At 46.9% G+C, this 14,486-nt stretch overlaps 5 protein-coding genes across 5 annotated transcripts; 2 read left to right on the top strand and 3 right to left on the bottom strand.

The window, feature by feature from the left end:
• Positions 1-3,248: 3,248 nt before the first annotated feature.
• On the bottom strand, positions 3,249-7,202 carry EYB26_002980 (uncharacterized protein; the record flags this gene model as incomplete). Its single annotated transcript, XM_054262284.1, has 5 exons — positions 3,249-5,364; positions 5,424-6,210; positions 6,266-6,513; positions 6,574-6,692; positions 6,747-7,202. 5 exons carry the CDS (start codon positions 7,200-7,202, stop codon positions 3,249-3,251), a joined length of 3,726 nt encoding a protein of 1,241 aa, XP_054118259.1.
• A 2,385-nt stretch (positions 7,203-9,587) lies between these two features.
• EYB26_002979 (uncharacterized protein) lies at positions 9,588-10,540 on the top strand (the record flags this gene model as incomplete). Its single annotated transcript, XM_054262283.1, has 2 exons — positions 9,588-10,447; positions 10,510-10,540. 2 exons carry the CDS (start codon positions 9,588-9,590, stop codon positions 10,538-10,540), a joined length of 891 nt encoding a protein of 296 aa, XP_054118258.1.
• A 298-nt stretch (positions 10,541-10,838) lies between these two features.
• EYB26_002978 (uncharacterized protein) lies at positions 10,839-12,030 on the bottom strand (the record flags this gene model as incomplete). Its single annotated transcript, XM_054262282.1, has 2 exons — positions 10,839-11,881; positions 11,967-12,030. 2 exons carry the CDS (start codon positions 12,028-12,030, stop codon positions 10,839-10,841), a joined length of 1,107 nt encoding a protein of 368 aa, XP_054118257.1.
• A 343-nt stretch (positions 12,031-12,373) lies between these two features.
• Positions 12,374-12,769, top strand: EYB26_002977 (uncharacterized protein; the record flags this gene model as incomplete). The annotated part of the gene is made up of 3 exons (XM_054262281.1): positions 12,374-12,396; positions 12,469-12,651; positions 12,712-12,769. The coding sequence occupies 3 exons, from the start codon at positions 12,374-12,376 to the stop codon at positions 12,767-12,769; spliced, it is 264 nt and encodes an 87-aa protein (XP_054118256.1).
• Positions 12,770-12,891: 122 nt separating this feature from the next.
• On the bottom strand, positions 12,892-14,194 carry EYB26_002976 (uncharacterized protein; the record flags this gene model as incomplete). Its single annotated transcript, XM_054262280.1, has 3 exons — positions 12,892-13,733; positions 13,780-14,040; positions 14,119-14,194. 3 exons carry the CDS (start codon positions 14,192-14,194, stop codon positions 12,892-12,894), a joined length of 1,179 nt encoding a protein of 392 aa, XP_054118255.1.
• Positions 14,195-14,486: the final 292 nt, after the last annotated feature.

The following is a 14,486-nucleotide window of genomic DNA, read 5'->3' as shown; positions in this document are numbered from 1 at the left end:
TACGTACTTGCAAAAGTGGAAGAAGGGAGGGAATATCCGCCCACTGATGACAATGCAAAAAAGATCAAACAATATAGAATATGTTTTCAGCGTCAACCAAGCTGTCCAGGTTCGTTCTCCCCACGAAGCCCCAGCGTGCACTGGGGAACGAACTGGTATTGAAGGAAGGATTTGGAAGGATGGGCGGCGTGGGCTGTCTGTCGAGTCAGTGCGCGCGCACGGCAGAGGAATTCCGGCCCAAGTCAAATGACCGGCGGGTTCCGATATTATAGTTTGAAAATAGTTTGGTAGTTATGGAAATAGAATCAAATCAAAGTAGGAAGAGTGAATGGAAGAAGATGGAGGGAGGTTGTCGAGGGAGTCGAGGATTAGGTAGAGAAGGGGAGAAGACGAGGAAGGGCGGTTGATGAATTGGCAGGAGCGACATGCAGTGAACGTGCCAATTGAAGTTCTGGACTCTGCCGCCTACGCTTGCCAAGTAGCCAATGCTAGTCTTTTTGTCTAGTATTTCCTACTAACTTACTCTTTACTACTGTCAAGGCTACTTCGTTATTTCTTTCATATCGACGATGCACATTACCCCATCCTCAATCTTGTCCAATAATGCCATTGTCGGTAGAAGCCATCCGGGGGACAAAGTCGGCTACTAGCTACGTCCTCAATGGCAAAATAGCCGCAAGAGAAATTGATGGCTATAGAAGCACGGTACCGTGGTTCTTAGTGGAACCAGCAAAACAGCTTGAGCGATGCTATCCCGAGACATTTTGTACTCTGTGGTGTGGTCTCTATATATCCGACAATATATGGACGGAGGAGCCGCGCCGCCGCCGTCAAATACTAGCAGCATTAGCCAGGCTTACTGTCTAGCCTGGATACGATGCTCAGTGCGGTCGTATGTGTGTACGTGGTTCAGTCAGTAGTTCGTCCTATAGTGCCGAGATGACCATCGACTAGTCTCAGCCTCTCAGGTACTTATATAACCACGGTCGGAAATAGTGCCAGCGTCTAAGCTTGGTATACTACATACCGTGGCATACACTATATAAGAATTCGGGGTTTGTATAACTAGCCACCTCCTAACTTACCCGGTACGAATACTGAAGCATATCTGGACGAAGTCGACGAACGAGCAGAGCATGCAGCACGACGACAGGGGTCAAATACTAAACTCTGTCGAAGAAATTAAAGATAACACAACGAGGGGTCCTTGTGGGCACGCGCTACGTACTAAGAACTAAGTTACTAACCTGAGCAGCGTTAGTGGGGTTGGAACTTGGCTCAACTGTCATGCTCTTGTCTTGTCAAATGGTTAGTTAGTTAGGTTGTTAGGTTGTTCTTGTGTAAGGGGCCACACGGCGCGGTAATCCGCCAGGGGGAGACAAGATGGACTAGACAAGCTGAGCGGCGAGGATGACATGCTGTGCACATCATATTTTATTAAGTTAACTTTTAATCTATCTTTCGTCTGATGTACGGAGTAACTTAACTACGTACTAACTAGTTGACTACTACTACGAGAGAGTATGTATGTAGTAAGTTATTTGATTGTCATTATAGACCATAACGCTCTGATCTTATGTAGCAAGGATTCCAGCGCATTCAAAGTAAGCTGATACTTTACCAAGCCTTGATTCAGACGTTACGTGAACCATTGGAATCTCGCGTGTCTTGTCTTGTCTTGTCTTGTCTTGTCTTGCCCCTGAATCCCTAACAGATGGAATTCAATGCAATGCCTCTAGAATTTGACGAACATTGAACTCAATTCTTCGAGTCCCGACTCTAGAATGTAATGTACTGTCATAGTACGTACATGGTAACTAACTACGTAGTTAGTTACATCTGTAACTCGTCTGAAATCAAGCCAACTTAGTCAAGAGACAACTCACCCTGAAAGACGCACGAGCCCATCTCGCCGGCTGCCCACTTCGGTAATTTAGTCCCCATTAACCAGTCCCTAGTCCCGACTCCGCTAAGTGCCACTGCAAGCCCTCCCTAAGGGCCTAACCTGGCGCTCCTGCGTCCATGCTATTGCGGCTAGCCTAGGCCCAAGCCCATCAACTTATTAAGCCATTCCTCGCTTTAAGTTAGTTAACTAGTTAGGCAATTGGAATTTATATACGATTGTCCAATCACAACCGGCTATTCTCCTCTGAGCTTTGAATAGGGGCATCATACGGCTTGTGGTCCGTGGATGCTCCCGTTCATAGAGTTCATTATTCTACGTAGTTGAGTAACTTACTTAACTAGTCAATCAGGGTGGCTGAGTTCTGTAGGATCAGAACCTATATGGAGGTTACTACATACAGTACGGACTACGGAGTAGTAGACAAGCGATAGACATCAAATGGTTCTAGCTTACTTTTTTTTTAGTGGTCAATTGAGTTTGGCACATTGTACGGAGCACTACAGAGTACGAGTGAAAAAAGGGACCGGAATATCGCTAGTTACTACACGCTACGGTTTCACGCTTTCGCGAATGCTCGCTGTTCGATCAGAAACGAACGCTACTTGAGTCGACCCTTGAACTAGCCCTAACTCCCTAATTAGCACAACCCTGACAAGCAACAAGTTCATCATCAGTGATCACCATAACATACGCATCGGGAAGCTTTAGGAGACTAGTAGTCCATGCTTTATTCTTAGCACACACTAAATGCAAGACATTTTCTCTTGGTGTTTCAATGGTTCGTCGTTGACTCGTTGACTCCATAAAACAATCCACTTTCCCCTGGCTCAAGATGCCGAGCTTCTTAAGCTTCATTGTCCATGACTCCATCGAGTCTATTGTAAGCATTACAGTGATTACAAGCTGATACGCAATTACATTATGGCATATTATGTGTGTATGTTAGTTTGTCTCTCATTCCTTTTCTTTGGCTTGAAGCTTCCTGATGTTGCAAGCCTGGTGGGCTGGTACTGTACAGCAGTAGGACTTGACCAATAGTCAGAATCTGGTTCCATTAATTTAGACAAAAGCTTCATCTACCCTATGGGTTGTACGGATTAGACTCGAGACAGGAAGAACAATATAATTATAATGTCAAACTCCATAAGACACACGCGACTTCCTATCTACTCGTTGGAAGAACAAACTCCACGCTAAGAAGGATGCTTTTCATGCAACGGTATCAAAATAACAACCGAATCAAAAACGCCAATAATAACAAGCCTTGCCCAAAAGACAACAAGAAGAAGAACACGGTACAAGAATATAAACAACGAATCCCCTATAGGTAGTATTAGGTACATCATGCTCGAACAACTTGGGACGACTTCTTTGCAATAAAGTAGGTCAACAAGTTGCGCTGATCATTCCCAGCAGGATTGATCATGCGCCAGAACACCTCCTCATTCTGCACCATGTCATGTAATTCCACGCTAAATTCGGTAATAGCTCGTCTTATATCGGGTTGCGACTGCGCAAGGCTGGCGTTGGCAAACCGTCCTAATCGTTCAATCTCACCCTCGTTCAACGTCCTGTGGTCTTTGTTGAGACGCTTGAGTAGACCTGAAAGAATATAGATACCCATCGTGATGGCACGATTGCCTTCATCGTCATGTTTTTCTGTCTCGATCAAATCAAGAACAGCAAATATCACATCCACGGCTTCACAGGAAGCAATGATATCTTCCGCCGTCTCTTCAAGACCACTCACAATGTGATGGGTAAGTTCGTAGTTTTTGCGTGTATTAAGGAGTGCAGTCATCACCCGAGGATAATGAACGGCAAACCAGGCTCTGTTGTACGCAAATATGAGTCGAATAGTAACCAAGATTTGTATCTTGAGATCCATCGACCGAGGCACCGATGTTCGTTTGTCATCAGTAGGAGCTTCCAATGCATCTAGAAGTCCTAACAGCATCTCATCATACTTTGACTCATCCACAAATACCGAGTCGTGGTATTTGATAAGGCCTTGCAGTTTGCGGTATCCATGTACGTCCAAAGCCTTTGCTTTAATGCGAGTGATACCTTTATCCATCATTTCTTTGGCTTTCGTAGGGTCCTTTGATCTAGGACTGAGGCTTCGACGTCTCTCTGCTCCAACCTTTCCCAAAATTCTTTGACTATTATCCAATGAACTTGGTGATGCGACATTTACATTCATTGAACTGGCAGGCACTGCCTGCTGTTTTGCTACGCGTGGTGTGGGTGCGCTGGGCTCGTTGACAGGAATCTCTTCCAAGACCGGCTTTTTAGGGACTTCTGGACTCTGCGCAATAATATCGGACTGAGTCGTTTCAGCGCTAGCATTCGTCTCTGGGTCTTCATAGACTGTCAGACCAACAGGTCGTGGCTCTTCGAATACTAATGACCGAGAAGCAATAGGGCTTGGTATATGACTCGGTCTGTCGTCACTGCCATGACGTGAATGGCGTGCGCGAGGAGAGACCAAGACCGAGGAAGACGTGCCATTTGTCTCAACACTATTTGTTCGTGAATGTGTTACTGAAAGCCGGGATGGAGATGTGATTGCGTTGACGAGGATAGATTTTTCGTGATCAATGACTGGAGACTCTTCAAGCGACATCGCATCGTCCTGTGTATGCGTGGCAGGCATGGCAGGCGTGGTAGGTGTGGTAGGCATGGCGTCATGGTCATCCAATGCAATCACATTTGTGTGCTGAATCGGACGAGGTTCTTCGTAATGTGGTGATGGCTCTACTAGCTCATTCTCTATCGTAGGAAGAGCCTTGGTGATATCATCGGAGTCACTGCGAGACCCAGCCGGAGCGCGAAACTCGCCATTCTTCAAGCTGGAAATATCCAGTCTTTTTGGTTTACTCCTCGTAGTACTGCTTGCTGGAGCCGCGCCAGCTCTTGACTTGGGTCGTGCCGGTGATTTGGCACTAGGTGTAGCAACCGATTTCGGTCTCACTTTCGCCGGACTAACCTCTGGGCTCAGTGGTTTCACATGAGAAGCTGCACTCCCTGGCCGTCGGTCAGAATATGGATCCGCTGTGGCTGGTCGTGCTAACTCAGGTCGTCGCGGCTTTACCGCAGGCCGCATAGGAGCAGATGATAGGGAAGAGAGATGAGCACCAGTTGGAACAGTCCGTACACTGCTCGTAGACTTGGTTGCTGCCGGAGTGCGGGAGACAGGACGTGTGGGTTTCGTGTCGGCAAATGTGGATTGCGCTGATTCAGGTCGGGGTGGAATATTCTGGGCCGGGATATTCTTTGCTGCAGCGGCTCTCTTCTGTGCTGCAATCGTTTCTTTGAGACTGGGCCGCTGAGTTGATGCCGAAACACTACTTGAAAAGGTCTGACGAGAGCGACCTTCAGGCGCAGGTGCAGCATTGGGGTTGTGGGGATCTTTCTCTAGCAATGCCTTTGATTTGGCGTCCAGCGATGACATGATCCTATAGAAAAAGTCGTTAGCTTGGATCTTTACATATGTTCAGACATTATTCTATCTTACTCTTCGCCTCGATCCGGCCAGATCTGGTTAAAAGTCCAGAAAGTACCACGCATGCTCTCTCGAACTCCTGGATTTGGGTCACCGAGACATTTCTTGATACATTTTTCCACGAGATCAAGACCACCACCATGCTCTATGGAGCTCTTGTGGCGGGCCTGCTTTTTAAGCAGGGTCTTTAGCCAACCTGCAGCGAACAGACGGGGCTGGACATTTTTGTCTTGGCAAGCAAAAGACAGATGCTGAAGGATGCGAGGAACATATGTCACGTTCTGGATGATGGCATCGACGGTGGCATTGCCGTTCTGTGCACTGATTTTCTTCATTCCAGCACATACCTTAATCATATTCTGCATTAAGAGCTCGACCATATTATCGATCGCTGGTCCGCATATTTTTGCAATCTCTTGTAGAAGAAGGCAGCCTGCAGTAGATAGAGTTGTTCGCAGAGAGTTGACTACTTTCAAAATTCCATCAAGAAGGCTTTTGATGCCAGCGAGGAAATGTTGAGAGTATGCTTGCGGAGCATTGCCGCGCACGAGCTTTCGAAGGGTCTCTATCGACTTTTCACGAGGTACCCAATTGTGCTCTGTTTCTCTACCCTCAAAGTGCGGCAGCATATTTCGTATCATATCATCTATATCACGGTTTGAGTCCACGAAAATGGGCTCAATATATTCGCCTTCCAAAGCAGCAGCGGCCGAACCAGCTAGTGAGTCAGTACTGATACTGTGGGATAATCCCGAATGAAGGTCAACTTTCAGGGCTGGTCGAAGCGTATGTTCAGGGTCTGTTGACACAAGATTAGAATAAGATAGAGCAGAAATCTTGGTAACAAGAATTACCTTCTCGTGCAATGGCAGCCCGGCTCTGTGGACGTTGAGATAGGACAGAAGTCGGTCGAGGCGGGTCGTCACGGTGACGGGAAACCGCAAGACTACTTGCAGGACGACGTGTCTCCGAGCGGCTGCTTGCTAATACATCGTGGTCGGAAAGACCTAGGTTCGAGATAATTGCCGCAACGATGGACTTTCGAACACCATGTTCGGAGAGTTGCCGCTTCAGGTCCGATTTAGCTCGGGATGGGGCATTTCTGGAAGTAAAAATGGGTCAGTGTATGGGACGAAACGCAAGAGGGTATGTAACAACACACTGGAAAATTTCAATGATCGTAGTCTTTGCAGTATCTCGAACGCCGCTATCAGCGTCCTCTAGTGCGGCAACAAGTGACGGCACGTGTGAGCGGAACAAGATGTTGTGCTCCCTGGTCATCTGTAAACAATACGTGAGTTATATGCTCTGAGAATTCCTGTAGAGGAAACTCACAGTAGCCAGCCATATCATGCTCATTTCCCTGGCTCGCGCATTTTTGCCAACTAGAGCAGTCCCAAGAACATGCGCCTCCACGTCTTGTGGAGCGGCAATCCATAGATCGGTGAAAGCCTGGGAAGCTTGAGCGCGAAGGCGCTCTTTGTGGTCTCCGAGGCGCTCTAAACATATCGGGTATAATTGGCGGGCGTGAAAGAGCACTAGGTGATGATTTTCTTGTATGTAAAGTCGCTTTAGCAGATGAGCGAGGGTAGAAAACCCCGCGGATGATAGAGAGGAGTGCTGAGCGGAGATTGCTACGCGCAAAGATTCGAAAAGGGGGAGGACCGCTGGTTCGGGAACATTTTTCTGCTTGATATCGGATTTGACATTTGTGAGCGCCGCGATTTTGGCGTCAACCGAGACGTTTGGGTTTTTCAAAGTGCCTAATAGTTCTGTAGCTCTGGCCTCCATTTTGATATGTCGCTATTTTCAGGCCGTTGGGAGAAGAAACGGTTGCAGTGTATGCTTGTAGTACATAAAGGGCGGTTGCGACGATGTTCGTGTACGGAATTCACTTTCGAGTCGTAGATGATGCGATTGCGTTGGAAGAAAATCTGGAGTGGCGGAGACAAGAAAGATTTATTCAAAGCGATTATGCTGTGGGCAAATTCTACCAAGTCCAAACAGTCAGTGTATGCGGAGTAAACAACGGCAGTAGAGATGGTCAGGGCAGCACTGCTTTGAAAGTAATACATGCGCAATAGTCTCCCACAATAGCATGCGCTCCCTGTGTGAGGAAAGATGCGCTGCTTTAGTGTCGGCGCGGGGCGATGCTGCTGGGTGATTGTTGTCCAGGTGCGATAGCACCGCGCTAGGATTTGACGGAGGAGGACTTACCAAGGGTAGTCGCTGCTGCTCGTACATATAGAAGCGTTTTGTGTGCTGTATGTGCTCGCTATGTATAAGTCGCGATTGTTGTTTGACGATGTTCTAGAGGAGAAAAGTCGAGGCTTTTCGGATTGACAGTCAGGAGGTACCCTGGTGATGTTGTTGACAAAGCGGAAAGAGCGACCCAGCCGATTGGAGTAGGCGCAAGCTTGGCAAAAAGTCAATAGACGCTCCAGACGCGATTAAATAGAGATCTATGCAGTCGAAGAGATTCCAATTTTCTTATATTTGCAATCCAAACCGTGTCATTTCAGTTGTCAACTTGATCATAACTAACTCAAGACAATTGTAGTCAGGTAACCACTACCAATGGTGCCTTAGGCGATGAGGGGTTTACAACAGCCTATCACGGGCCATCCAGTTACTACCTAGGACCTAGGTACTTCTCCATAGCTACCGTGGTGGACCAAGTGTTTGTTGTTTTTCTACCCAATCGAGTTCTTTGGCGTGCGGTTCGACCATGCTGTATCTGATCTTGATATAGACAATTTAAAGTCGAGCATTCTACCAGTTAACTTGTTTTTGTCATTAAATATACTAGAGATACTAGTCAATTTTCTTCTCACTAAGTATGTCTCATCGCACGCTATACGACCATGCGGCTTTCAATAGGCTCCCACAGGAGTTAGCGCCAATCTCGATTGTTGAGCCCCAGAACATCACATATGTACCAACCCGTTCCTCTCCCTTGCTAGACCTATGAAGATTTCCTCATAGTTCTTCTCGTTATCAATCAGATCTCCAGCAACTAAGAGCGCGGTGTGGCTCTTATTAAAGTAAGTTAGGGCTGAGACTACCTGGTCAGTTATCAATCACGGAAGCATCAATCACCACCTCATTTTCAACACGATATCTTTCTTCTTGTTTTAGGATATTCGAAAGCAGTTAGAGGACTTATGCTAGAGCCATGGACTTATAGAATTCGGGCTTCTTTTGGAGGATCCGGAGTTTCCGGAGGTCAGGATTTCCTAATTAGGTAATCAACTGCCATGATTGAATAACTAACTTAACTAACTAGTTAGTTAGTTAACTTATGCTCAGACCATATGGTATCTGTGTTCTGTTGGGTGTATCAGACATAGGGTTCAAGTTGAATGCCTTTAATGCAGTGTTTGCTTGCTTGAAAATCAAGGGTTCTTTGGTTGCGACTCCGAGTCAGATGGAGGATATGCTGAAACTGGTTGCGACGTACGGTATCAAGTTGCATATCACTCGCCTGCCTTTGGAGAAAAGTGCCGGATGTGACTGATATGTACAAGGATCCAAGGGTCGATTGGTCATGGTCATTGATGAATAGAGACGATTTACGCTTGAATACCTGTGTCTGTGCTGGTCTATATTATGTAGAGTACTCTAGCTCGCATTAAATAGAGCATGTTACGCCCGAACTTGATTTTCTGAGATAATTTCTTTTTATGGGACCAAGAACTATATCATTATATTTCTTTTTCAAGGCTGGTTGTTCATCTCAAATACCTAAGTTGGTAGAAACCGCTAGGGCTCTTGTAGGCATGCCCTGGGTAGAGACTGTGTGGGCTTAATCCACCTCTCCTAAACGAAACAAAGGCAGATATCAACTTATTTTGTGATCTTTTTTTTTCTATAAATAAATCAGTTTAGTTTTTGTATAAACTGTTCCTACAAGGTGGTAAACCTGGACAACGAACCCTGCCATTGTATTGGACGGAAGCGTGGTAGCCTACGGTACTGGCAATTAACACGCAAGCTGTTGAATGTTTAATTCAACTCTTTTCCATTACATTCCACGACTCGAAATATCTACACCATCGAAAGCAGTACCATTGCTCTATCGGCAAAAGCAGCACTCTATAGTAGGAACAAGATAGGAATCCACACTAGATCGGTACTTTTACTACGTATTTATCGGATCGCTCGACTTGATTCATCATGACTACGACCAAAATCCCGGCTCCGTCACCTCTTCCAGTCATCACCAAACCTCAATCTCAGGAAGATGATAATATGACTCAAGCCACAAGCAAGGCAGCAATTCCTAAGCCAAAGCTAAGATTGCGTTTAGAAGACGCACGCCATTCAGCAGCTTCATCCTTTTTCGGCCTCATACCAGACCTAGAAGCTGTGCTCGACTCAGCGTTGACGGCAATTGTCGAGCAACTATACACTTCTCCCGGGGGACGACCACACAACAGTGACAATGGTGATGCATTGAAATCACCAATTCCATCATTTAAGCCCTTCATACCCCCCACTCGTTCCGTGACAATCATACTAAAAGACTTCAATGGCGTCGCCTACACCAACGGCACAGATCTCGACGACGACCACAAGGAAATCCATTTCTCACTCTCATATATCAATCACGTCTGCAAAGACGACCCCCAACCCCTCGCCGAACTAAAAGGTGTTCTAACGCATGAACTGGTACATTGCTACCAACACACTGCGCCCGATGGTGGCAATGATGACGTCCCGCGACCCCCCGGCGGCTTAATTGAAGGTATCGCGGACTTTGTCCGTCTAAAAGCCGGTCTGGGTGCAGCGCATTGGCAAAAGCCCAAATCTGCGCTGGATCGTGCCTCTGGTTGGGATGCGGGATATCAGCATACAGCTTACTTTCTGGCGTGGTTGGAAGATGTGCGATTTGGTAAAGGGGCGATTGGATTGCTCAATGATCGGTTGTTGAAGACGGGTTATTTGGGGGAGACGGAGGAGCAGAAGAAAAATAAGAAGCAGCCGGGGTTTTGGAGGGATTTATTTGGGGTTGAGGTTGATGATTTGTGGAAGGAGTATGGCCAATATCTGGACGAGGAAGGGAAGGAGGTGTGAAATGTTTCTAATTGTTTGATAGGATTACAGTATCTCTCACCAGGAGAACATAGGAACCATGATTGAAATCTAATGTATTCTTACAATGTCACCTGAATTTTCCTTGGAGATCTGATACTTACTATACAAGACATGATGATGATGACGATAACATGCAGTGGAAAATTCCGCGCCGATGCAACCTCATACCGAAAATATAAATAACACAATAAAGGAAAAGAAAAACAAAGTCACAGCGCCATGGATCCGCGGCATCAAAATGAGAAATATAAAGGCCGGTCCTTATACGTGAATGCTCCCCTCCTCGAGAAAGTCTCAACAATCATTTTATCCAGAAATTGTAAAAAGATCTTAGACGAAAATCTCCCCATAATCCACGTATACGGGCTTCCATAGCTTTGCACCTTCTTCTTCTTCTGTGGAACTAGGTACTCTAACATCCAAGGGGCTGTAGAGATACCAACCCTTGAGCGCTGCAACTGCAGCTCGAGTCCTGGCCTCGATAAGACTTGCTCCAGATCCTTCGCCCAATTTGTCCTTGCCAGAAAAGACGCCAACGTTGAAGACGGGATTCCTGCTGTGTCGACCGGTTTCGCTGATGATCTTGGCAACAGGAGGTTCGATGTTTTCACGGTGGCATAAATTAGCCAGATCGCGAGCAGGCTGTGTGAAAGAGAATAATTTGGTCATGTCGAGGTGGCGGGATATGATATGTTCCTTGAAGAATCGCTTGGCCGCTGGACGACCAGCATGTAGATAAATACCACCCACCAGCGCCTGCACAAATGTTGATGCGGCTTTTTCGGCGGTTACGCCAGGAATGGAGTCGATATCGGGGAGCCGGGATTCGACGTATTTCGGATTTTTGGTCCTGAGATCTGGGTCGCCGAATATATCGCCGTGGACAACGCTCGATGCGATCGACTTCCTCCAGTGTGTGTTTGGTCGTGTGGTCTTCTTCGCGTCTTGCACAATCTCTGTTCCTGGTTGTACCCGCTTAAACTGCAAAAGACCTGGGTCTACTTCGGGCCCAGGTACAGCAGCAAACTCCACACCCCATTCTCCAGCTATGGCTGCCAGTGTCCTTGGACCAATATATGCGTACATTGCGGCGTAGATCACGGTCATGGGAAGGCGAGGATAGGTACAGATGATGTGTTCGGTGGTATAATTGGCGAGGAGATCGTGGCCGAGCAAAGCCAAAGATGCATTATTAAAGCTGGGGTGGGGGTCTGCTGATGCATCTCTTAACGTTCGGGCTAGGGTCTCGAGGGGGAGTTTCTTGGGTAGAGCGAGACGAGAATGTAAAGCGTAGACTTTCGGTGATGGTTTCCGAAAACCTGCTCTTTCAAAAGTGTCGCGAATCTGGGGTTTCTCAGAAGGTGTGATTTCTTCTGATATTGTGTTATCAGTTGTTTGATCTTCTGATATTTGTGCAATTGGCGAAACTGTGGACTGATGCCGTGTTCTAGCATTGACCTGCCAGTACAAATGACCCCCCGACAGCGTCCTCGAGGACGGCGACAGGACCGAGCGGCTCCATCGCTGGAGCTGCAATCTCTTCATCGGGTGCCCTAACTGGAATATCAAAGATCGGCACCGAAAAGGTTCAATTGATGCGAGATTGAAGCGGTTGCGTGGTTAGTGAATGAACGGACACCCATATAACTTTTTTCGGAGAAAAATGTCAAGCTGCGCTCAAAGTCACGGGGACGGAGAAGGAGAGAAATCTGAGAAATTACACTAAACCCTTTTGATACTAGCTTCCAAGTCACGGGCTATCCGGACGAATCCCAAGCAGAACGTCAAATGAACACCACTTGATTTCAGATCAAGCCTCGATCTCTATATTTATATTTGTCCGCCATTCAATCGCTTTATTGAAAATGGGAGGAGGCGGAAAGATCCCGTACGTTATCTTATTCTCAGCAGACCTCGAATGACTCACCAATTGCGCATCGGAGCTGACCTACCATCACAGTTACCCCAAAGAGGTGTGGTCGCCAGCTGGTGGTTGGTACGCTCAACCAGGCAACTGGAAAGCCAACACTGCAGTCATGGGCCTAGCCATCGTCGGAATTGTCGCAGCAACATGGAGCCTTAGTGCCGAACGCGAATACCGTGACAAAATGCCTGAGCCAGGCCGATTCTTCCCAAGCCGAAAGTCAGTTGCCGATTGAATCTTACACCGGTTATAACATTCGCTGACAGTTGACGCCTACAGTTGGAGCAAACAGATCATTGAGCACGACCGACAGAATGCTACGAAAAACGAATCATAAGTCGGGAGATGTGTTAGAGATTAACGGCGATATCATTTTCTATGTGTTTATTTCTTTGACGCCGCGGATATGGCTTGCAGACATAGAGATGTCAATCATCAAGTTGATTGATAAAAGAGGCGTTAATTTATCACCCATTCATGGTCTTGCGGAAACTGCTCAAGAGTCTTGCATAACCGCTGTGTATAATTACGGAGTCGTTCACTGAATCCAGTTCCGTTCCAAGTTTCATATCCATTTGTTGTTGCGATTGTAGGCACACCAATCTGCTCTACAACAAACCCGGCTGCGACAGTAGCACAGATGAGAGCCTGGGGTATTTGGCCGTTATTGCCCCATTTGTTTTTGATCTTGTTCCAGTTATCTGACTTTGCCAATATATCATCCATGATTTGGCAGGGCTCGCGATCTTTGCTGATCATACCCTGGGCTAGCGCACCAAGGAAAGAGTTACCAGCTCCAGTAGGATCAACAATTTTTGATACTTGGTCTGATTCAGACTGGTGATATGCTGGAAGCCACAATCCCTTTTGACCTTTTGCATAGCTGTAGCTACCGTCTTTACCTGCTCTGATAACTAGTGCTCCTTTCTTTTCCGGGCCAATACCGGATTCTAGGATCTTTTGTACAAGTTTTCGGTCGCCCTCATCGGATTCATGCCAACCGGAACGTCCAAACATCATTCCCAGCTCCAGCTCATTGGGGCTGACCAGGTCGACCACGCGACAAGCTGCAAGGAACTTTTCTTGTTCCTCCGGTGTGCAGAGATCGGGGACGGGTTCCCAAACAAATATCGGTCGTGCAGACTGATTTGAGGAAACCGATTCTCGGCGGCGGAGAATTTCCTGCACGATGTGAATGCATCTTTCGGATGAGCACACCATATGAAATGTCTTAGAGAATAGCTGAGCATTGGATAACATGTAGGGTTCCAGGCGTAACTTGGGTGTCAAGTATTTGAAGTCTTGATCTGTTAGAGCGCTCTTCACATAGCAGGCACATAACTTCACCTCTCTTTTCATTCTCGCCGTAACCGTTCCATGCTCGTGTAGTTAAACGACCCTTGTCCTCTCGTATCACACATCCGGTGTTCCACGATAGAATTGTGCTCATCATATCTGGAGGAAAGTCGGATCCAGCGTCCACAATCCAGCTGACAGCCTTGCCATGGTCATTGCCAGCAACCATACGAGCTCCAACAACTGCAAAGGAGCCTGCCCCTCCTATGATCCCATGGACCGATGGAGTGGGGGGCTTGAACTCGATGTCATCTGAGATATGTTAGGAGGATATTCGTTTCTGAACAGACTCTAATTTGTGCCCAAGTGTGGAATAGCTAGAGCACATGCCTATTATGAACATGCCCAGAGTACAAAAGTCCACGTCGACTTCCGGCTTGTCAACTGCACGACTGTCATCTGGCATCTTGATATATATATATATTGTCCGATGTTGGTAGTTTATCAATCGTATCCACTTGGGGTGTATGATTGAACAGGGAGACGAATACAGTGTTTTGCTTAATTAGAGTACGAAAAAGACATCTTCGCAGCCAGCGTCACCGATAGGATAAATAAAGTGCTGTGGTTGTTGTGGATTGCTCTTGGAAAGGAAGCAGCGGAAGGAGGCCTTAGTCTTCAGGCATCAAACCTATGACGGGTTGAGCTGGCTTGTTAACCTTCCTCACCTGTTCAGCTATTTACTTCCACTTTCCTTC

Source organism: Talaromyces marneffei, chromosome 2 (genome assembly GCF_009556855.1).
Source record: "Talaromyces marneffei chromosome 2, complete sequence".
Lineage (NCBI taxonomy): Eukaryota > Fungi > Ascomycota > Eurotiomycetes > Eurotiales > Trichocomaceae > Talaromyces > Talaromyces marneffei.
The sequence above is the reverse complement of the archived record's forward strand: the minus strand, read 5'-3'. Positions and strand labels throughout refer to the sequence as shown.